Here is a 24,400-nt window from a genome sequence, read left to right on the forward strand (position 1 = left end):
CAAGAGTCCTCTGGTCATAATGATCTTTCAGGACCTCTCAGCAATATGTAACATGATCAGCTACAAAGTTCTACTCCTTTATTCTAGAGATAAAACAAGGATTGACTAAACTGTGCTGTTGATGTCTTTGACACATGCAGAGAACTGCATTGGTCCCCTGATTTCTTTTCCAACTCTGTGCAGGGGACAGTGTGCAGTGTCTTTGGTATGTGTAATACATTAAACCTGGTAAGCAGTGCTTTTTGTCAGACACTGCAGAATCTGAGACAAGCGAGTCAAATGGAGCAATGGAAAGGTTGGTAAACCGCTAGTGGAGAAAATGTGATGGTTGAGAATGAAGGAATTTTTGAATGCATTATTGAAAGAAGACTGTTTTACTTGCATACCTTTGTATTATGGCTTGCAAGGCCTTGTAGAATCTGGGGAGAGGTTCATCATGCACTCATATCTAGATTGTTCTGACTGAGTTATCCAGACATGTCAGTGTATGGATGGAGTTTGATGGTCAAAACAGGTTATAGAGGTAATTTGTTAATAATTGTCAGTCAGAGGAGTGGGAAAAATATGAACCCTGTCTTGAGTGGCTTTGTTTTGAAAAACCTGTCAGATGGTGGCTGCATTACTTACAAAGCAGAGAGTGTAATAAATGTCAAGTTCTTTTGAATACTCTAAAAAATCTGCAGTAGCCACAGAAGTGCTGAAAACAGCAGCCTTGGCTTGGAGGAAAAGCTTTGACTAGCAAGCAAGATCAGCCTGCAGCTCAAATTATTGTACTGTAATATTAGTCTGGCTTTCACATACTTAAAATTGCAGTTTAGGCACATACAGTGAACTGGCTGGAATTTATGCTGGCAGAAAGACTGAGTAATCTTCATTCAGACAACTTCCTGCCAGATTCAGTTTTAATTGTACCAATGTATTTGGTATAATTTTTGTAAGCCTCTTCACCAAGGCGTAAAACTCTCTTCTTTAAATTAAATTAGAAGGAAACACTTGTTTGACGTGGAAAATAATGGCTATCAGCTTCTCAGCGTAGCCACTAAGAGTGGATCCAAAATATACTTTTTTCACTACATGCTATTGCCGTAATGGGTCACATTTCAGTTTTTAATGCTAATCTTCAAAGCTATATGTGACATTATCATGACTTACTGTGAAATAGCCCATGGCATATAATAAGTATTACCACAGCAAGACTTCCATTAGAACCTTAGAATTTAAAGCCAGTGTGTTCCTTCCACATGAAAGGCCTGCCCTAGTAATTGGAAATTATTATCCCAAAAACCAGAGATGACAACAGGCCTTACAAGTCAGTTGAAAACTGCCTAAACTCACCTTATCATTTTTAAACATTTTGGCATGAGGGCAGGATGTGGAGGGGAAAGTTTCCTATGGACTTCAAGAAGAACCATATGCCCATGTTTGCATTCCAGAGATTTCTGAAGGGCTGAGAGTATCTCAGGACTTGATAAAACAACTGCACATTACATAAAATTACAAAGCTTTAAATCAGGCTAAAATGGTGTTGCTAAAATGTTGTTACTCTAAAATGTAGTTTTGGAGAGGTAAATGGTAGAGACATTATAACTGATTTTTAATTAAGTGAATTGATTTCTACTTCAGGATTTCTATTCAATCTCATTATAAGATGTAATAATACTTTAATAAGCAAGGATTTATGTAATCTCAAAAGTATATTCTATAAAAGTAATATTACTCAGCTTCTAATTTCTAAAAGTTCAGAATACATAGTATCTTCTGTGTTTACCTTAAACACAGAAGAGTGCAGTACATGGGGATTTGACACTGAGCTCATAACAATATAAAAATAACTTCAGGACAGATGGGCATGTTTGAAAGATTCAGAGCTTTTGACTTTAGGTGCTAACGTGGAAGCATCTGTGCCAGCTATGAAACAATGTCAGTCTTCACTTACATGACTTCTGGAAGATGAACTATTTGTATCATATTTATACACCTTTCAGTTGATTTTGTGGAAGACAATGAGATAATTAGGCTTGGGTAATAGATAGCTTCTCTATACTATGGTGTGTGGTTTTGTCCTTTTGCCTATTCGTTTTTACTTTATATGTAATAACTATTTGCTTCAAGCCTGATCTGAAGCATCAAGTTGCTTTGGATATTTGTTTCTTATGTCTTCTGTAAATGTCAGAAGGGGGAAAGTTCCTTATCCTTAAGGCATGTCTAACCTTCTGTGTTCATTGCTTCTTATTTAAACAGTGGAAAGAAGCATGTTGGATTTTCCCCAGCACATTTCACCTGACAAAGAGGTACGCTTAGCAAGTACAGAAGCTGACAAAAAGCTTTCTAATTTCGATGTGGAGATGAGCATGAGAGAAGATGTGTTTCAGAAGATTGTTTATTTACAGGTAAATCATGGTGATGTCTGCACAACTTGTTATGTATCTAAATGTATCTAAAATTTGTTCTTATACACAGTGCTTTTCAAAATCACTCTGTATTTCCTCTCTGTCTATGCCAATCAAATCTTTCCAGTGGGACACAGCTCTACAACAGAAAACAATCTACCTTGGTGCTTCCACTCTTTGCAGGCCATATCTAGGTCTCTGTATCCTTTTCTTCATTTTATCTTTAGTCTTCCAATGAGCTGGTTAAGCTGGAAGCTAAACTAACAGAAGGAAACCTATCAGGAGAAGCATTTTTTTGTTTTCTGTTGGCTGAGCTCCCTGAACTCATTCCAAGAGGGAAGGAAGAGGCAATACAGTACTGTATTTACGTTGGCTTATACTGTTTTTCAATTTGTGTCCAAACTTACACTGTATTGAAATAGTTAAGAATTTTAAATTTAGAAGTTGTTTTAAGTTATGAAGATTAATGAGAACATATAACTTGGAGTGACCTCTGAAATTACCTCTTTTGACCTGCTCATTATAGACAGTTACACTATATACTTTTGCTCATCAGTTGCTTTGACCACAAAATAAAACTATGTCAAAAAACGCTTTTCCTGTTGAACTAGTTTCTATCCCTTTTGTTTTTCTGTTTAGCTTCTCTTCTAATTCAGCACCCTTAGGTATCTTGTATTCTTCATTTGTACTAATTATTTTGTAGCTCTAATGGGAAGAATATTTGGTTTTGTTCAAATCTAGTGACATTTAGTAATAATTTTCCAAAAATGTCTGATTTAAGGGTAATACAAGGAAGCTATCAAATATGAAAACTAAAATAATTTTTTTCCTATGGTTTACATGTGAATCTTCCCTTTCAAACCCCACTAATTTTTAACCTTCTCGTAATGCTAATAAGACACTGGAGCCCCTGCTTCTTGGAGTTGTTGTTTGTGCTTTTTGCAGTGTTGACTGAGAACCAGAATAATGCTTGCAGTGCCTTATTAAAGTGCCTTCCAATACCATTGTCTTCTTTTGCTGTGTTTTCCAGAGAACCTTTCAAATGTTCTCCTCTAGCTGGGTATTGTTTATGTGTTTGTACAGGTATATAATAGCCCCATTCAGTTGTGTGTTGGCAGATAGTGCTTTATGTTGATTTTTTTCTTCTTCCCCTGCTCTGTGGCTAGTAATTAAATGGTTTGATATGTATTTATTATTTGCTGTGGTTTTCCCCAACATCCAGTATAATATATGCAAGTACATTTAGGGCAGATCTGCGATATCTCCGAATCTATCTATTTTTAATTTACAAGGATATCTGACAGTAGTTAGTGAAAACTGATTACTGTTACTTGCTACTACTACTTCCTTAAATTTTTTTAACTCTTTCATTTGGTGTTTTCCTGTCATTTACCTTTGCAACAATATTTGGCCTTTATGACACTTAGAATTGCTGATTAAATCTCCATTCAGTATTTTTAGACATTTTTCTTGGCTTAACTGCAGCGTGCAAGCATGTTTTAGTATTAATTTTCCAGAGATGCAACCTCTGAGCGTATATCAGCTTCATAATAACTGTTAAAGTAGTAGCAGTTTTGCCGTAGCACAACTGTGAAATTGCCAATAATGCCAGACTGGTGAAATCTTGCTATTTCCAAATGATACATTTTTTGTTAATTTTTGCTGAATTTCTAATGCCTTCTCCTGTTAGAATCTCCTAGTTAAAAAGTCAGGCTCCAGGAACACATAAAAAAAAACACATGAAAAAAGAACTTCGAAAAACAGACTTCAGACTTCTGCTGAAATTAATTTATCAGTTCAAATAAGGCAGTAAAACATTTTCATGAAATCAAGTTTTTCATGGCCTCACTGGGGATTTAATAGTTCAGGTAGATGAATTCAGTCCTGCACCGTGGCCAGATTAAAATGAGATGAGGAGAATGAGGGCCCTCACACTTCCCTTTTCTTTGTAACACAGTCCACTAGGAGACTAGTAAATCTGCTTGATCACAGTGATATCCTGAATGTTTTTGCTCCCCTTAATGAGGGCTAAACTTTTACAAGCTAACAACTGTTTAGTATTCTTTTTAGATTATGCTTTATTTAAGAACTATTGATCGAGGAAAAATGATTGAGGGTTTTGTATTTAATTTGAGAAAATATTAAAATAATGCAGTCTCTTTCTTTTCCTGACACATTAAGGGAAAAAATTCCTGCATAAAATCATATTGTTGAATATGCTTCAGATCTTATTCGTTGGAAAACGAGGTTTGAAACTTGGAGTAAAAGTGAATTTGGTAGTGAAAGTATCATTTTAAATTTTATTACTCCTGATATCTGCACATGCTGACTAGCAGAGGCATGCTTAAGAATGTTGCCAGTCTTCTCCACCCACATGCCCTCGGGAAACAGCCTGTTGTAAACAGCTGCTGCAGGCTTTGTTCATGGAATTGCAGGTAGGTTTTGTTTCTTACTCTGCCTGAAGATTTCTTCCTGGAAAAATGTAACATGGTTGTCCAAAAGAAGTATGAAATGGTATATAAAATCATCAAACACGACAATTCTAAAACTTCTGGAGAGTTCCAACCTTTCATGTGTGCAGTATACTCAAAATTAGTATTTCTATTGCGGAAATTGTTCATCAGAGAAAATCCAGGTGATGAAGACCATCTTGATCAGACCAAAGTTCAGAGATGGCCCCAGAACACCCTTGGTTCCTGTGCTTGTGAAGGTTTATAGGCTTGCTTATCCATAGAGACCTGAGACGTCTTTTTGAATGTGTATCATTCTTACCTTAAGCATATCTGTGATGCAGATAAACTTCACAAAGCCTAATTAGTGTTGAAGTGTATGGAGAAATGTATAGTCATCAAGAGAAAGATGAAGAACACTTAGTTTTTCTTCTCTTTTTGCCCAAAAGAATCTTCATCTGTTTTAGCTTTAGGAGGAGCCAGTATTCACTGGCTTTAAGGGCTTAAAATTAGTGTTTGTGAATTCCCTTCTTCCACCTAAAATCTTTTGGGCCCTGGATTTGGGCCCTGGATATTTTCAGGAGCGTGACAGTTCCATAGGCCCAATGGAAGGACTGGAAGATCCAGCATAGTGCCTAAATAGCTCAGTGAGACTTTTCACAATCCTCTGTCCTAAACTGTTACTGTAATAAAAGCATTGGCTTTTTGTAGAGTTTAGCATACTTAATTTTTTTTCCTCAGCCTTTCTGTTTTTGAGTCTTGCAGCACAGTTAGCCCAATATAAATGTTAATATAGTGGCAGTGTCTGCATTTTTCACCTCTGTCATTTTGAAGTTGTGCTATTTCCATCACACTTAGTCTTAGGTCAGAAAAAAGAACCCTGGAATTGTGGGTTGTCCAGTGGAAAAACAATATGTGAATTTAATTTTGATTGTTACAATTATTTTTGTACTGAGTATTATAGCATTGACACTCCTAGATGTAGTGCTTTTGGTAGCATGAAGATCTTCGTGAAGCAGCAGAATTTCATAGAGTGTTATTTGCCAGAAACACAACAGGAGACTCAAGTGTTGGAGGGAGTAGGGCAATAGCATTTTTTTTATCTTTGTGTTATGAAATACTCTGTGTTACTTGTCTTACACATTTACTGGGAATGAGAATGGAGATATGAGGTTTGAGTTGGAGAGGACAGAGGTCATGATTTTCTTCAGTTACTTTCCTCCCAAAAAGAGATTTCTACCATTTACATCCTGTTATTTAAAAACAAACAAACAGAAGTGATATCTAGGTGCTAGGTGCAAAAAAATCATAGGTCTAGTCAGGGGTACTCCATGCAATCACCTGGTTGAATCGTTGTTGACTTTAGCTGTGTGGTGACCTATAGTAGTAGGATCATCTTTCCGTTAAAATATGGATTCTTATAAAAATTACCTGTAAACACATAATATTCATCATTCCTGTGACAGTAAGTAAACTAAGTTAAGTCTACCTATTGCTTTAGAAAAGTTAGTTTATCACAAAGTGAAATAACTGTCATTTTGTTTTACCAGACTTATAAATTCTTGCATGTAGACTACTGGTATATGCATTAGAGTTTTAGGCGCAGAGTAAAAACAAAACTAAACTATTCTAAACTCTTTCATGGTTCTAGAAACCAATTTCCACAAATTTTCTAATCTCATGTGCAGGGCACTGGCAGGAGTAGATATTGTTTGTGTTGTTGTGTAGATTATTTTTAAATGACAGAAAAATCTGTTTCAGAGTTCTTATTTATACTTTTTTTTTTTCTTGGAATACAACTACGTTCCTGTCTCTTAATTTTTCTGTTTAAGGAAGTGAGGTATTCTGTACTGACAAGTCATTAGTTGACAGCTCTACACAATTGTGTGACTCATTCATAAAATTTGCATGTTTCAACATCTGTGCTTTTCAGAGATGCTAGTCAAGCATTAATTTGTGCGTAGGTAAACTGATGAGAGGTTATTAAGACAAGTCATAGCTAATTCCAACAGCTTCATATTTGAATGTGAACTTAAATACAATATGTCCTTTCTACCAAGTTAATAACTTTTTTAATGTTCCTTTTAGATGAGAGAAGATAAAATTAAAAGGTGTACACCATTATTTTCAATTTAGGACAAAATAGCAAGTTTCTGAGTTAAACAGTTATGCTGTATTCAATTTGAAGGAAGACTTGCACAGGACCGATCCATGTTCTGTTGCAAACACTGTCCTGTCTCTTATTGTTGATGCTTTAGGAAATGGTGATTCAAGAGTCTTTGTAATGGCATAACATAGAAATATTGTTTTTAGCTCAGTTGGTTAAAACATGGTGCTAACACCACCAAGGTTGCCGGTTTGATTTCTACACGGGCCATTCACTTAAGATTTGGACTCGATGATCCTTGTGGGTCCTGTCCAGCTCAGAATATTCTGTGATTCTGTTTATTTGTTGTCACTGCTTGATTGTTTCTGAAAAAAAAAGATGTATATGCTCAAATATTATGCCATCTGATAATCTTCAGTGACACATCTAATCGTTTGGGAGTTTTTTCAATCCCTCTGACTTATAACATACAGTATTACCTTATACCACTGATTTTCTTGAAATGTGTATAAGAATGCTATCTCTACAGAAAAAGCTGAAGTGCACTGGAGTGAAAACTAAAAGGACTTGCCATGATGACAGCATGTAAAAGTGCTGAGTTACTTGGTAAAAAAAAAATACTTTAAAATCATTCTGCATCGATATAAGAATACTATTGTGTAAGGTAACTGTTTTGGGGAAGTCCTTTTTTACTATGACAGTGCTCTAAAGAACAACTCTGTTCAGACCCTTCTAATGTTTGTTATGTTTCTTACACTGTGTTAATTCAAGTATTCTGTTCTGTCATTTCAGCAAAACTGCAATCTTGAAAATGTAAAGCCTGAAACAAAGCGATATCTAGAGAAATCAGTCCAAGTGGGCAAAAGAAATGGACTCCATCTTCCTAAAGAAGTACTGAATGTAAATATGGACCATTTGTTTATAAAGCAAAGGTTATAAACTGTTGAATTATGATTGATTAGCTGTACTAAGCGTGTATTTGAACTTCATGCTTTTGGACCTGCTGAATTACTGCTCTGATCTTAACCGGTCTTAGTTCCAGATCCATCCTTTAAACTTCAGTCACTTTAAGGTGTTTAAATGTTAAGGTTTTTAATCTGCTAGACACTCGTAGTACTCGGTGGATAGATGTGGTATGCATCACATTTTAGCCTTTGAGAGTAAAAGAAGCCTAGCTGGAAGAGTTTTGTTATATATTCTGATTACGAGAATGCCTAAATAAGATTCCTAGCAAAGAGACCTCTCAAAAAATGTTACAAGTTAGTCTGCACTTCGTTTCAGAAATATGTATAACTGTTGCAAAGACACAGCTATTTTAATTTCATTTATTGACCACTGTAGTAAAATGTATCCAGGATTTTAGCATTTTGCCTGAAAAAAAAATCGAAGTAGGTTAAAGGGAAGAAACAAGTGACTCTGAGAACTTTGGCTCCATTAAGAGAGGATTTACTCATGCATATGAAAGCAATTGTCACTTCCAAAAATCATGAAGTAAAATTGACAGCATCTGAGATGCTGTGGCATCCCATCCTCAAGGAGAAGGGAGCACCCAAGACTTGTAGATGCTTGTGGTTGAAAGGAATGACAAAATCAGAGAGTCCACAAAAGCTTACAAAGTTTTATTAGTAAATTACAGACTTGTCTTGGAAATTGGTATTAGTCCCTGACCCCCTAGTATAAGTATATGGCATAAGTATAAGTGGGTTTTGGATAAAGGGGTAGAGTGAAAGGGAAAAGACAGAGAGAGAGATGAATTAAAGAAGGGGAAAGAGAAAGGAGAAAGGGAGACTGAGATCACTAATCTGGGCTCCAGCATCAATTCAGCTGACAAGGTGACCAGAGTCCTGGAGCTTGGTGGGTGTACTTTATACAGATAAGTTTCCCGTGCCCTAGAGGTAAATTTTGCACTTTCTGAATGAATTAGTCGTCATGCATAGTGCATTCTTCTAGACCTTTTTGGAAATGGGTAAAGCATTGGAGGTCTGTGGTGGTCTTGATCCCCCTCCTGCTACAGTCCATGCCCACTTCTCCACCTCGTTTCTGTGCCTCTGCTGTACTGTGTTGTGCTTATCTTCAGGAGATAGAACAAGGATGTTTGTTCCAGAACAGGGCTGCCCTTATTCTATATGGCCCCTTCTCCAGCCACATCTTGTTCTTTTTAACAAAAGTCCTTGGCTGTTCTTACTAACAGTCCTTGGTTGGCTCCATGGCTATCTTGGTATTTCAAGCATATCCATAGGCCCCTTATCTTCTAGCCTTCTACAGATGCCAACATAATTCTCTTTAAATTCTGAGTCATATATATGTAACAACCTTTATTTCTGACTCTTGAGTAGACTTTACCCTTTGTAGAAAATAATCATTCTTCATCCACATCTTTCAGTTTGTGAGAACAGTTTTGTGTGTATTTTCATAGTTCAAGGGTAACTGATGCCTCTAAAGATATTTTGAAATTCCTTAGGAGACAATAGTTGAATTATATTTAGGTGAAAAAAATTGGCTGATGGGAGTCTTTGGCAAGGTGTTGGGTTTGTTGTTGGTTTTTTTTTTGTGTATGCATTCTCCTACTGGTAACTACTGTGTTTATTTGAACTTGACTGTAAGGTATAGAAATTTGTTATGAGATGTATTAGAAAATGTTTCAGATGGATGAATATCCAGATTTTAAAAATGGTTTTGGAGTGGTCTTATGCTGTGGGGGTATTCTGTTCTTTTTGTCATACCATACCTGTACAGTTCCAAAGCAGTGTTTTTCAGTAGGTTGAATGCATTTTTACTCCCTTCATTCTCAATTATTTTAGTGGGTATTTTTACACTTAAAATTGTAATTTAGCTTTTCAAATAAAAGAAAATAATTGAATGTTAGAACATAAACTATTCAGTGAATGTGTTTAATCTGTCCAGTCCCCTCTGGGTTGAGTTTGGAATGTTGGAGTGATAGCCCTGACGCAGGGTTCCTTGACAACAATATTGCTAGGGGTCAAAAGAAACATAAAAGGGAGGCTGATGGGAGAGTGAAGTATGATGCTACCTGCAGTGTGTTATTTGCTCACTGCTGGTGTTTACTGTCAGCTAGTAGAAAGCCTAGCTGGAAAAAGTGAAATACTATTCATGTGGAGGATAGAAATTACCAACTTTGATTTTTGTTTTTCCACTAAGTTCAGTTTATACTCAATGCAGGAAATAAAGACAATGAAGAAAAAATTGAATGAGCTGTGTATAGACTTTAACAAAAACCTGAATGAGGACAACACATTTCTTGTATTTCCTAGGGAAGAACTTGGTAAGTGGTATGCTTGCTTTCTTCAACTTCCAGTTTTACTTGAGTAGCTGGTTTTGGCCCCATGAGTGATGGTAAGATCAAGGGAAATTCTGACTGTTTTCCAGTCTTCTCTGTTTCCTTTTTAGTTCTTCCCCAGAGTCAGTTTAGTGTTATCCTTTGCAGGTTTTCATAATGTCTGCGTAGATTTTTGCTTCCTGAAGTGTTTGCCTTGCATCACATTGGTCCTCCTTTTTTAGCATAACTTAACTCTGCTCCTTTTCTCAGTTCTCCACCACCAAGCAATTCCTTGTGTATTACATTCATTGTAAGTATTGGAAAAGCTTTTTTGCCCTGCAATATATTTTAACTAATTCAGTAATTTAAAAACTAAGCTAGAAATTGCATGTGATAGAAAATTTGGGGATTCATTATTTGAAAGGCATGGCATAAAATATGCTCTAATAACATTAGAGATTCTTTAATGTCATTCTGGTAGCCTTACATGTATTTCTCTTTTGCTTGCAAGTGTTTCCAAATTTTATTTTGCTTGGTGGAATTTGAAAAAGTTTTAGCAAATAATTGTGTCTCAGTTTAATGAGACAGAAATGTTTGCTTACAGAGGGTGGGATAGGAGAAAAACCAAACTCCTCCCTCTGACAGTAATTATAACTTCAAAATTAAAAGGCTCCAGTTGAAAAGGTGTGGAAAAGAAAATAGCAGCTCTTTACTAAATATATGTGTGTAACATAAAAGAACAAGCAACAATTCCATAACCAGACTTCCACAGAAAACAATTGTGCTTTCCGCCTTTCGGCGCAGTTATAACCACGGCCAGCAGGGGGCGCTGGCGCCTCGGGAGGCGGGGCCGCGGTGTGTCGCGGCCAGCAGGGGGCGCTGCTGGACCCGGAGGAAGGGGGGCCGCAGTGGCTCCGCCATGGCCGGCAGGCGGCGCTGTCGGGCGCTGGTGCCGCCCCCTCTGCAGGGCCCGAGGCGCGGGAGGCAACCGGGTCGGTCCCAGGCACGTCCCGGCGAGGCGGGCCACCGCCGAAGGGGAAAGGGAGAAGGGGAAGGGGTGGTTCCTCCTGTGGGCTCGTGCTGTCAAAGGCTGGCTCTGGCTGGGATACCTTTCCTCGTCAATGGGTGCAAACGCCGCCGACACGGGAAAGGAGGAGAGGAAAGGCCGCCTTTCCCCTCAGCGGTTCTTAGCAGGTGGTATCCGCGTTCCGATGAATCCGAGGCAAGTCCAGGCAGAGCAGGACGTGAGGAATCGGAGGCGAACCGGGACCTCCCTCGGGGCCAGAAGAAGCCAGTGACCCGGCTGAAAAATGAACCTCCCCCTCCACACCACTCCCTGAGTCAGGGAAGAACTAAAGAGCCATCCCCAGAGAAAAAAAAACAACTGAGGCCTCCCTTCCCTCTCCAACAGTGGCTACCGAGGGAATGGAGTTTCCCTTACACAATTTAGCTCGTGTGCCGATGTTATTTAGCATTTCAATAGGGCAGTCGTTAAGGCCCGGGCTAGCCTAACAACGAAGTCTTAGCTTAGTAGCAAGAGGCTGTTGGTATGGGAAAATTCACTAGGCAAAAAGAAAAAAGTGTAAAACTATAACAAATTGCAAAAAGGTGTTTTTTCTGTGGAGATTTCTAATTTCAAGATAGATTGCACCAAAACAAATGCAACAGTCTTAAAAAAACAGGGGAGTAGGTAGTTCTGGTAATTACTGTTTATTAAATTCTGTTCCATAGATGGCCTTCCTGATGACTTTATTAATAGTTTAGAGAAGACTGAGGAAGACAAATATAAAGTAACCTTGAAATATCCCCACTATTTTCCTGTTATGAAGAAGTGCTGCATTTCAGAAACAAGGAGAAAAATGGAATTTGCCTTTAACTCGAGATGCAAAGAGGTATGTTGTGTATTGGTTGTTCTACAGTGCAATGACAGAATTGAAAAATGGAGCTAGACATTAGAATGTTATATTTGAGTTCTGCTATTATTAAAACTTATCAGTATGATCTCTAAAAGTTCCTTGCTTCAGTTTATTCTGATGTCCAGAGACCTTAGAAGTTGACGATCTGCCTCTGTGTGTGTACATATCTTAATCTTCAAGTGGTGCTGTTAATAGAAATAGGATTTTGATCTTTTGTCAGATTTCCTTGTAGTGTTCTGCACATGTTTACTGACACTTTGCTCACAGAAAAGGATGTCTGATTGTGGCTTCTATAGTATTTTGGGATTTTTCAGAATGAGAGGGGTTATTTAAGCACAGGTTTTAATTATAAAATACAGGTGATTAAATGTGAAATAAACACATTGCATATTGATGAGAATTTTAATTAGATGTAAAAAGCCCTCCTGTTTTTTATAAAAGATGTATTTAATGATCTGAAAAATATTTGGAAACCTGCTTTATAAAAAGAAGAAATAATTTCACAGTTAATTTATAGTGATGAGACCACACAACTAGGTAGGTACAAAAATTGAAAAGAATAGAGAATATGTCATTCAGACAGTTGTACCAACCATTTATTAGAGAACAGTGACAGAGTTGAATTTTTGTGCTTGAAGTACTGGGAAATGTGATGAATACAAGATAAGATAAAATGGCACCGAGAACTGAACACTTTGCCAGTCAACACACATAAGGGTACTTGATGTTAAACTTTGGAACAATCTTCAAATCTAGGGTTTGATTTCCACCCCCCACCCACCCCCCCCGAAGAAATCTCACTTTTCCAGAACTAGAGGTTTACACAGTTATGTTTTCAGCTTCTCAAGGATCCTGCAGCACATTTAGGTCAGGGCTTCAGATCTTTCTCTGACTGCTATTGTCAGAGTGGCAAAAGAGGGAAATTTGCAAACAAGTTTTGAATGTTGGCACAATACATTTACAAGCTGTCTTCATCGCTAACAAGCAATTAAGCCTGATGTCAGCAGTTTCACTGTTACCTTTCACAGTTAAATGATTGATAAAGAAACTAAATTCTTCACAACTGTTAGTATCCTAAAAGGAAATGGTATCCATTTTGATTAATTAAAACAGATAAATTATAATAGGGAGCGTAATGACTGTGATCAACTAGAATACTAGCTATCTGCAATCAAATGCTGTGAAAAAAAATTCCAATAATCTAGGTAAATTTAGGGGTTTTTATATTTATATCTTAAAGTGTTTCATTTAAAATATCTACTGTTTCATAGGATTTCAGATATTATTCAGATGTTTTGATAACATGTGTTTTCTGGTTTCACTTTACAAATTTCCCTACTTTCTTTTTTAGGAGAACACAAAAATTCTTCAGCAATTGCTTCCACTACGGGCAAAAGTAGCAGAGCTTCTTGGTTATAATACACATGCCAACTTTGTCCTGGAGGTAAACACTGCAAAGAGCACAGATAATGTAACAACCTTCTTAGGTTTGTTCTCATTTATAAGCAATACTTTTATATTTGATGTGGCAACATGATTACTCAGCCAAGATTATTTTAAATACATAACTGGGTCACAGTATCCATCAAGTGTAGCTAGAAAAGGAACTCTCTGCTGCCTCCGTTCTGGCACATGTATTTTTTAGACTGTAGCTGTACAAATGCAGTTGCTCCAAATCAGGGAAGCACAAGGCGAAAATCTGAAAATCGCTGCTTTGTGACAGCCGATATAAACAAGTGGTTGTGTCTTTCTCTGCCCCAAAATGCAGTTATCCTAATTTAGAACCAAAGTAATATGTGCAGCCTAGCCAATTTTATCAGTTCAAGAGGCTGCATCAGAGTTGCAGCTTTTCTTTCCCGTTTTTTACACAATTTTTTCTGAATTAAAAAATTAAATCTGGAATGATGGATTAAATCTGGAATTCAAAAGCCTTGTAATGGAATTTGATCTGATAACAGAGGTATCTTGAAAATTTTGAACTGAGCAGTTTATGAATTTATAGTCATGCTTTTGACGTTAGTGGGCCCACTCTTTTGCATGGAATTAGTCTCTACTTTCTGGAATTACGTAGTTCCACAGAGTAGCATGTGTTCCTTTATTAACGTGTCCTAACACCACTTAGGAGTGTATATTGATGTATCATACAAATAACCCCCCCGCAAATAATTTAGTACAAAAATAAGGTATGTTTATTGGTAGTGGGTTTATGCATCAATAAAGAGGTTCAAATGCTCTTCTTCTTTCACCTGTAATTCTGTTGCATTTCTTCTGAAATGCTCCTTCAGATCAGATGCATATTTGGCCATACCAATTATCCATATATTTGACAACTCACAGGTAATTTTGCGTTATTAAATGTTTGAATTACCTGGTGTTTTTTAGGTGTGCATAAAGTAATTTGGACTCTTTTTATATCCACTATGTTATTGTAATACTGTGTTTTTTCATTTGTTTTGAAGCTGACACTCAAAATCTAGCAGTTGCTTTACAAAGTAAAAGCATATGAGATTATATACTTTTCATAAATATCATGCTTCGTGGTAATTCTCACAGAGGGAGAATGTTCATCAAATTAATTGTCACCTTTAATTTAGTTCTTTTGATATATCTTCAGCTACAAGCATGACAGTATATTTTGCTCTACTTTGTTCCTATCTGTTCATGTTTTGAATCAATGTTCATAAGCTGATCTTACAGCTAAGGAGAAGAGCATTCTCTCCTATGACACATTCTGAATTTAGCACAATACAAGCTTCAGTCATGAAATACAAGTATTTCAGTCATGTAAATGTAACATAATTGTATATAGTGCCTTACAGACTACCTAGAAAGAGGAGTGGCAATTCCTCGATTTTACACTCTAGATATCAACAATGAACATTCATCTGAATTCTTAAGAAAGAAGAAAGGGTCTGATAGTCCAGAAATACTTATGAGAATAAGTACAGTAGGTACTTTATGGAAGTTTCAGTAAGGTTAAATATTTTATATTCAATGTGTGTGTTTCATAGTGCTGTGGCGCTTTCTTGTCCAAGAAAAGTATATTGGAAAGTATTTGTACCATAGAGATTAATACCCAGTGACTTTGCTAGTCTGGAAGCAAGAACTCTTGAGTCTCTTGTTCTTTTATCAGGCTTTAGCTAGAAGTATTGAATTTTGTGATGCCCTTGCAGGTACTAATGGTAGCTGTAGTCTTTTGCTGCTGCTGCAGAAATATATTAAGAAAATTGAAATTACATGAGATAAAATCAAAGGATTCAAGCAAAAGTGTCTAGTGTTGTTTTCCATTTTGATATCTTTGAAAAAATCTAAATTCACCCCCCTTCACAGCTCTCCTAGGTCTACCCTAGTACTGTAGTGCTACTGGAGTACTGTATCACAGCATGCCTGCAGTTAAGGCTCACTAGGACAAGAAAATGGACAATTGGTCAATGAATGGAACACTCTAGCTTCCACTTCTGGAGCATGTGCTTAAAGTTTTGAGTGTATTTTATAGGAATACACATTATAGTAACGTATAAGTTGACTCCAAGGCAATCTTTTTTTCAGATGATTTGAGTAAGAAGCTAAAGCCACTGGTTGAAGAAGAAAGAGAATTCATTCTAGATTTGAAGAAAAAGGAGTGTCAAGAAAGAAACTTTGATTATGATGGAAGAATCAATGCATGGGATCTTCATTATTATATGAACAAAACTGAAGAGCTGAAGTACTCTATAGATCAAGAAAAACTGAAGGAATACTTCCCAATTGAGGCTGTTACAGAAGGCTTACTGAATATTTACCAGGAGCTGCTGGGACTTGTATTTGAGCAAGTAGAAAGTGCTCATGTTTGGCATGACAGTGTTACTCTTTATGCAGTAAAGGATAAATCAACAGGAGAAATGTTAGGGCAGTTCTATTTGGATCTTTACCCCAGGTAATTATGATTTAGTGTTTTACTTATGTGTTTAAAATGGATTTTGTCTTAGTTCTTGCTTCTATTCAGTTTATGAAGCATTGCTACTTTGTAAATTTTTCTTTTGTAGTACTGCTATTAAGTCAGTTATCCATAATATCCATAATCTATGAATTTTCTCCTTTCTACCTTAATACTGTTTTAATTTTAATTTTTATTGAACAATTATATTTCTGTCTGCTGAGTGTTCCTAGTTTCTCTTAGTTCCTTTTTACACTCTGTTGGTCTATATGTGTACTTTTAACCTGTTGACCAGACTGGTAGAGAAAATATCAAATAGATAGTAGCAAGAATAGATTCCTGTTGAGCAGACATTGAGAGTTACATATTGATATCTACCTCTCCAACTCTCTTTGTAGCTATCTACAGCATCATCTCTGTTTTGTCAGAGATTGTGAAACTAGACTGATTTGACAGAATTTATTCTGAACTACTCCTTTTTGACTGTCACTGGGTTTTTGTTTGCTTTGGTGTAGGTTTTCTTAAATTAGTATTTAGCAATTTATAAATTGACTGATATTCTTTTTTTAATATAAGTTGATTTAAGGCTTTTCTGGCCTAAGAAAATTAGGTTAGTCAGTACAATAGTACATAAATTATTCTTTTCAGGATAATGTACCTATCTCCTTCACCTGTTTGCCTGCTTCCATCTTTATGTGTGTCATGTGAATTGCTGAAGCTATGTGTCAGTAAGACTTCTCTGACTTAGCCTGAGTATTAACTGGGTAGTTTAGGGCAAAATTTTCAGAATAAGTTTTCTCTAAACTCTTGGATCACCATAAAAAATGCAATGTACTGTATTCTTTTGTCTCCTGTAATAAAATAAAAAATACTGCTTCAGAGAATACAGCCTAGTCCTTGCTGTTACAGTAGCAGTTTAAAACAGAATGGACATCTAAAGTATGTATACTTCCAGTATTATAGTAAAAATCAGATTCATGTAAATGCTGCTGAGAATCTTAAATTGTTGTGATCTAAGTACAAGATTACAGAGGGCACTTTTCCACTTATGCTCTTAAGAGACTCACTCTGAGTCTCTAGAAGTCATGAAAAGATGTAATTTTTCTGTGTAAAGCTGAGTGTAAAGACACTGACTGATTGTCCCTGTTCTTGAACAGGCTTCGCCATTCTGGTGAGCAGGTTTGAAGATAGTATCTGGTTTATTTTCTTATACAGAGAGGGAAAGTACGGGCATGCAGCATGCTTTGGTCTACAGCCTGGCTGTCTCCTTTCTGATGGCAGCAGATTGATGTCTGTTGCTGCTCTGGTAACCAACTTCACAAAACCAGCATTGGATCGTCCATCATTACTGCGACATGATGAAGTAAAGACTTACTTCCATGAATTTGGTCACGTAATGCATCAGATATGTGCACAGGTTAGTGATGTTTTGGTTATTTTTTACAGTGTCAGGTTGGGTTTTTGTTTTAATTTTTATTTAAAACTGAAGCAATAAATACACCTCCTTATGAAAAACATTTTCATACAGACATATACTTTTGCATTTGCATCATGCAGGCATCTATTCAGTCGTCACAGGTAGATGTATGAGGTGAGGAAGGCGCTCTCTCATGGTTTCTGTCAGAGGGCTTTTTATTACATCAAGTTGCACTTCTGGATATTAAAAGTAAAAAAGGGTCCTGTACCTATGAATGAAAATTATTTCTAAATCCAGATGACCTCCAGCATTTTGGCATTTAGTACTCTTGAGTGCTGTCACTCTTGATATCAAAAGCATAAATACCTGAGCCATTGTATTTTCTGCTCTGCTATCTGATAGGATAGGTTTCTCACAGTGACCAGACAGAACTGAAGTTAGTTTCAGATTTTGCATCAAGATGCCAGTAAAGTTGTAATATTTCTGGTTTCATTTTTACTTATATCTAAAATTAATTCTGCCAGATGATAAATTTATTATTAGTCTAATGAAAATTTTATATTACAGAGAGAGATGTCAGTATTCACTCACCAAAAAATCCACATAATTGTCTACAAATCCAGACTTTGTGTAGCACTTCATTCATCTTCTGTATAAACAAGTACCAAATAATAAAATCAAAGAAGTATGACCCACATTACATTCTTGACCATTATCCTATAGATTGAGACTGCAGAATAAAGAAATAGTCACACAAATCCATATATTAAATCTGGAGTTAATAAGAAACTAGACTTGCTTAGATACTTTTGAATCATGTTGAAAGGAAAAATATATCATCTTCACCCTATGTTAGGTGTTTCTCATACCACAAATTGAGCAATAAAACCTAGGCTGTATAGAAGGTGTTTATAAATGAAACACATTCAGCATTGGTATGAAACTGTACAAAACTGACTGCAGCATAACCAATGAGAATGTGCCTGGTTGTTGTGGAGTCCAGCTGGGGCAGCTCAAGCCAACAATTCTACTCCATATGTGTTTTAGTTGCTATGGAATTGCACACATGTCAGGGAGGCCTCCTTTCCAGTTGTCTCTCACACTGCTCTGGTGGTTTTTGTGTGCATAGCTACCATGCTTAGTGCTGCTGTGTTGTATGTGAATTGTTATTTGCATGTGTGCGGACTTGCTAATCCCACATAAGAACATCCTGTCTTTGGAGTCTGTGTGTACAAAACGCTGTCTTGTTTCATGTGATTATTTGTTTAAGCATGTTAAGACTTGACATTTAAATGCTGCGTATGGGAGGGAATCTGTGAGCTGCTGGTAAAGATCTGATAGTCTGTGTAAGACACTGGAAAAAGAGAGAGATACTGCTGGAAAGTGAGATCAGGGCAGGGAGGGGATTTGTTTATGCTGTTAGGAGAGCTCTTGAAGTGACTTGACCCAAATGTCTAGTGGCTTTTGTTAGTGTGATGCATGGATAATGTGTATGGTTAAATGAGGATATCTGTTTTGTTAGTATGTTGATGAGAAGGGAAAAAAAACCCATAAAATTGGTCTGGCAAGAGGAGGTAGACCTATTACAAGACAAGGGTGGAGTGATGGTGGGAAGTCTCTACAGATCTGCACAATGGTATGGGGCTCAACAAGGTCAAATGCTGGGTCCTGCACTTGGATCACAACAACCCCAGGCAGCACTCCAGGCTGTGGGAGGAGCAGCTGGAAAGCTGCTCAGGGGAAGAGGACCTGGGAGTGCTGTTTGACAGTGGCTGTTTGACATTTGTGTTGCTGTCATAACCTAAAAGATAAAAATCAGTAATGTTAAGAAAATGGAAGTACTGCTCCATACCAGTCGATAATGCAGTAAATAACCACTGAGAAATCTAGTTTATTCTTGGTAATAGTCTTATGTCTTGATTTTTTTCTTTTTCCTCCTTTCTTTAAATTTAATTTTTAAACTATTATTATTGGTCTATTCAAATGATTCCTTTTGCTGCAATTAAAACTGAAATTTTGACATATGAAAATTTGTATTCTGCTAGAAATCATGGCTTCTATTGTCATTTAATTCAATGGCTTTTTCTTTTAGACTGATTTTGCTAGGTTTAGTGGAACTAACGTGGAAACAGATTTTGTAGAGGTACCTTCACAAATGTTTGAAAACTGGGTGTGGCAGAAAGAGCCACTACAGCAAATGTCAAGACATTATAAAGATGAAACCCATGTTGGAGACACTCTCCTTGAGAAACTTGCTGCCTCTAGACTGGCTAATTCAGGTATCTCTCTGCCTTTTCTCCCCACAGTATATGTACAAAAATACATTATTTAAAAAACTGATGAACACAGAAAGCCCATTCAGTTTCTTCTGTGTGTACACTTATCATTGTCTTTCTAGGTTTATTTCTTTGGGTACCCCCATTAATAAAGGCTATGATGATAGTACCACTGTTTGCCCGGACAGTAGCAGCTCTGATTTTCCAGGCCACCCACAGTACTAAAATACTTTTCCTCTTCATGTGACTTTTTTACCTACCAGCATTGTTCATTTAAAACTGGGGAAGGGGGGGAGGTTTGGTGGTGTGTGTGATGGGGGAAGAGGAGGGGTCTGTTGTGGGGTTTTTGGGTTTTATTTTATTTGTAGTCCAGAGCAGGCACTGTGCATACAGTGAATACACTGTCAGATTTTCTGTAGGCATTGTCTACATTTGATTTGCACATGACGCTTGACAGACGTGGAAGTTGTTTTCAGATTTAATGAACATATCCCAGACAGAAGTGTTGTAGCCCTGCATTGTTCAAACAGCCTCTTAACTTCTAAATCCAGAACCTTAAGTCCATATTCTCTACTTTCCCAGGAGATATACTGCCTTCCCAAACTAAGGTTCTAATTTTCTTCTCCTGCCCCATCTTGTACTACCTTACATGTATCTCCAAACTGAGATTGTAATCTCATGTCATTGCCTATCATATCATTGTTATTCTATAACTCCCACCCCTTTGTTCCTCTAATCAGGGCTTCTCATTTGTCATTAGACACTGCTGTTTATTTCATACTGCTTTCCTATCCTGAACAAGAAGTCTTTGTCCCTGTGGCTTGTACAGACTCTGTAGCTGCAAAGCATTTTGTCTGGGTAAAGGTTCATATTTTGTAGCTTCTTAAAAAAAGCTTACAGCAGCTGCTGCAGCAGTTCTTGGTGTTCTTTGAAGTGTCTTAGGGTAGATATACTAACTACCAGCTGTTCAAGCTCTGAGTGAAATGGTATATGGGAAGCAACGGCAGCTGAAAACATTAAATATTAAGATTTGCTTTAAAAATATCTGCTTTGTTTTATTTTTGATCTGTGAGGAAAATAACATTTGAAAAGATGGAACTTATAGTGACAATTCCTTTATTAAAACTCTGCCTCTGTAACTGGAGCAATTCAGATGGGAACGATGCAACTCCAAGTTTGTTCCATGGTTAAAATTCTAATCATTTAATGTGCATGTTGAGATCCTTGAAGGAAAGATGCAAATGAAACTCCAGCTACTTTGATGCTGGTTAATTAAATGTTCTTACCCACTTAGGCCTTTTAACCCTCCGTCAGATTGTTTTGAGCAAAGTTGACCAGGCACTGCATACAAAGCTATCTGTTGACCCAGCGGATGAATATGCTAAATACTGTATGGAGATTCTAGGAATTCCTGCCACTCCAGGTATGTCAGTATGAAACTTTTATACAGCATGTCCAAATGGTTCAATTTAACATGCCATTCCTTCCCAGTAATGCTTGGCATACAAACCCCCTAGAGTTGTTTATGAAATAGTCTACTTTATGAAGCCGAAATAGTTATTTTGAAACTTAGGATTATCTTAATGATCTTTTCTGAAGGAAAATTAAGGTAAATATAAAAATTAACCTTTTTCAGGATATGTTTTAATGTGACATGATGTGAATTCCACTTTAGATGTTCTGTCACATCTGTGCTGGAGGTACAAGTAGCCTAAAATGGGAAACTGAGTTTCCTTTGTAGTCACCGAGTTTGTCCAATACTTTGAGGCATACTCAGACCCTTTATGTTAAAAGTCTCAAAGTAGTTGATATAAATTCCTTATTAATTTATTCTTGAAGTACTGTATTTTATTAAAATAACTTAATATTAATCTACTTTTCAAGGAACAAACATGCCAGCTACTTTTGGACATCTGGCAGGTGGTTATGATGGTCAGTACTATGGATACCTGTGGAGTGAAGTGTTTTCCATGGATATCTTTTATAGCTGCTTTAAGCAAGAGGGAATAATGAATCCAAAGGTAGGTGATGAATACTTTTTAACAAACACTTCTGTTGCACTTTGTCTCTGAAACAACATTTATTGCCATCTTGATCCATAGGTATAACATCTCAAGTACTTCTGTACCTGTCAAACTCAGATCAACAACAAAAAAGTGTATCAGTAACTTTAGAAAATAATCTTGACATTTTCAAGAGCACTTAGATTTTAATACTATTCTTACATCATTATGCATTTAATATTATAAGACTTAAGACATTGTGTTGCCTTGTCTAATGCCTTCCTCTGTAATTTTAGACTGAAAAAACATTTCTCCGTTGCAGGAACAGATGCATATTCATCTGCTGTGAAACCTGTATGATAGTAGTGTTCTGTTTCCATTTCTAGTACATTTTGTGTACCTCAACTGTGTGGTCCTTTTATGTAATTACTACATAGAAAATTGAATTCGTTCAGAGCTTTCTCTGTCACAGCACAGCATAATGCACAAATTGTTTTATCTTTAGTTTTACTCCCAAGTCCATTTTGAAGTCCTAATCATTAAGAGGTTCTAGATTTACTGGGCCTTTTTTTTCTTGTGTAACTCTCCAATCTGTTCTGCCTTAAGCAGAAAGAAAGGATAGTTAGAGATGTGACTAGTAGTCCTGCTAATTCTGGCAAAGTTTGGTCTTGATCCTCTTGTGTTCTTGATTCAGCTGCCAGCTGTAGTTCTTCCTTTCAGTAGAGGTACACAAGAGAGAAATAAAGGAAAGAGTAGAAAAATGTATGATTGTCCTTTTCCTCTCCTGGAATTTGCCTTCTTTCCTCTCCTTCCTTATCACAGCAGCCAGAACTTCTAGAACTGTCCATCGCTCTAGAGGATGGTGACAGTAAACAAGATTAGATTTTGATCTGAACAAAGAGGGGAGTCCAAAGAGCAGATGGGGTGAGGCCAGTAAAACCGAAAAGGGTTTTATGGAGAAAAGCAGCCAACTTAACAGTTTTAGAGAAGAAGGGACAAAGAGTTTGGAGGTCAAGAGTGATACTACGGGGGGGGGGGATTCATGACAGGTACATGTGAGAATAAGCAGACCTGTTTGTTCATTGGCAGTCTTGTCACTTGCAAATAAGAGCAGCAGAGAAGATGTATCAAGCTAAATGAGAGAATAAAATAACTTTTTATAAAATGTTGTTCATGTGGATCCTAAAAATAGCATTTCAGGAGAGGTCAGACTTGCTGGGTTTTATAACTGTTAGCATTTGGGAGAGATGGTTTAAGGGTACTGGTGCCAAAGTTGTGGGACTTCGTGTCAGTTTTCTGTTCTGACACAGACGGTGCCCCTCCAGTGTCATCACAGACCTTTTGTTCTGCTTTACTTTGCAGTCTCAACACTTTGAGTGATTGTATAGTCAAAACCCTAAGCCATAGTTCACCAGAATTGCTCTGTTACCTTTACTTCTCCTGGGGGATGCCTTTTATTCTGCTTTTTGTGAGAATTTTTGTTTTCTTTGCCTGTGTATGGGAGGCTTTGAGAATAAATTAAGTATGATAAGAATTAATATTTGCTGTGGTACAGCTGAAAGACAACTAGTACCTCTTCTAATGGGAAGCCTGCTATCCAGGCTAAGTTAGGAAGAAAACTGATTATTCATGTGTGTGTGTCACTCACTTTCTACTGTATATGTGCACACAATTTGCCTTGATTGCTGATATAACTTGAGGTGTAACAGTGGAGATTTTTTCCCTCACTTTTCAATGCTATCTTCTCATATTAGTTCTTTTTCAACCCAAAGAAGCATTCTAAGTGCAATAGTGTTCCACAAGATGCAACAAACTGTTTTATAAACAAATACTAGATAACTGTTTGATTTTTGTAGTTCATTATATCTAGAGTTAGACTAGTCTTCAGAATAGCAGGAAAAGAAGGTTGTTATGGTGTTATGACTAGGGCTTTTAGAAATTTGGCTTACCTCTTCCTGTTAGAATAAAACCTCTCTTCCTGTTTTGAACAACAGTTATACAATCTAGTCTCAGAGACTGGATCTGTAAAAATTCTTCAGCAAACACTTAACTAACTTAATTGGTTACCACACTCCTCAGTTCTTCCACATTATCTGAAATAACCTCTGGTCTCCCTAGAACTCCCTAAGGAGTGTTCTGGCTCTGAAGGGACAACAGCAAAGACTCAAGTCTACTCAAATAATACTTTTAATTGACAAGGAATAAAATCTTTGTTTGCTGCTGATGTTCAGGAAACTAACCCAAATAATGAAGTATAAGCAGTGCTTCAGTGAATTTTTTTTTTTTTAGTGAATTTTTTAGGTTTTTGCAGCAGTAATTCAGACAATTCTAAATGGCTAATGTAATGCAGACTGCAAATGGTAGTTCAAATTAAGTCTTGGAAGTCCATCACTTAAAAAGACCTGTGCTTGTTTTTACAGTAATCAGGAAGCAATGTGGTCCTGTAATCGCATGGCTTTGAGTTGTGGGGGAAGTGTATGCATGTATATATACTGACTAAAAGGAAAAAAGTGTCTTCTTCAGTATCAGAAGCATCTGGGACATCTGCATGCCAATAACATTTCCTTATCTATAGTCATGTCTCAGAAGCCAAAAATTCTCCAGATATAATATGTTCTTTAAAATACAACCTCTTATTAAGAAACTCC

General features: G+C 36.9%; 1 protein-coding gene across 3 annotated transcripts in view; it reads left to right on the forward strand.

The window, feature by feature from the left end:
* NLN (neurolysin) overlaps positions 1-24,400 on the forward strand; it is a 61,577-nt gene that overhangs the window by 12,910 nt on the left and 24,267 nt on the right. For all 3 annotated transcript variants that reach the window (XM_027732363.2, XM_039384385.1, XM_039384384.1), the window contains 10 exons: positions 2,242-2,390; positions 7,740-7,847; positions 10,128-10,230; positions 11,956-12,116; positions 13,492-13,627; positions 15,690-16,056; positions 17,272-17,473; positions 19,566-19,752; positions 21,044-21,172; positions 21,634-21,770. In XM_027732363.2, coding sequence (XP_027588164.2) covers positions 2,242-2,390; positions 7,740-7,847; positions 10,128-10,230; positions 11,956-12,116; positions 13,492-13,627; positions 15,690-16,056; positions 17,272-17,473; positions 19,566-19,752; positions 21,044-21,172; positions 21,634-21,770 — 1,679 coding nt within the window. The remainder of the gene's footprint in view (positions 1-2,241; positions 2,391-7,739; positions 7,848-10,127; positions 10,231-11,955; positions 12,117-13,491; positions 13,628-15,689; positions 16,057-17,271; positions 17,474-19,565; positions 19,753-21,043; positions 21,173-21,633; positions 21,771-24,400) is intronic.

Source organism: Pipra filicauda, unplaced genomic scaffold, assembly GCF_003945595.2.
Source record: "Pipra filicauda isolate LSUMZ 115617 unplaced genomic scaffold, ASM394559v2 scaffold34_size3990699_pilon, whole genome shotgun sequence".
Classification (NCBI taxonomy): Eukaryota; Metazoa; Chordata; class Aves; order Passeriformes; family Pipridae; genus Pipra; species Pipra filicauda.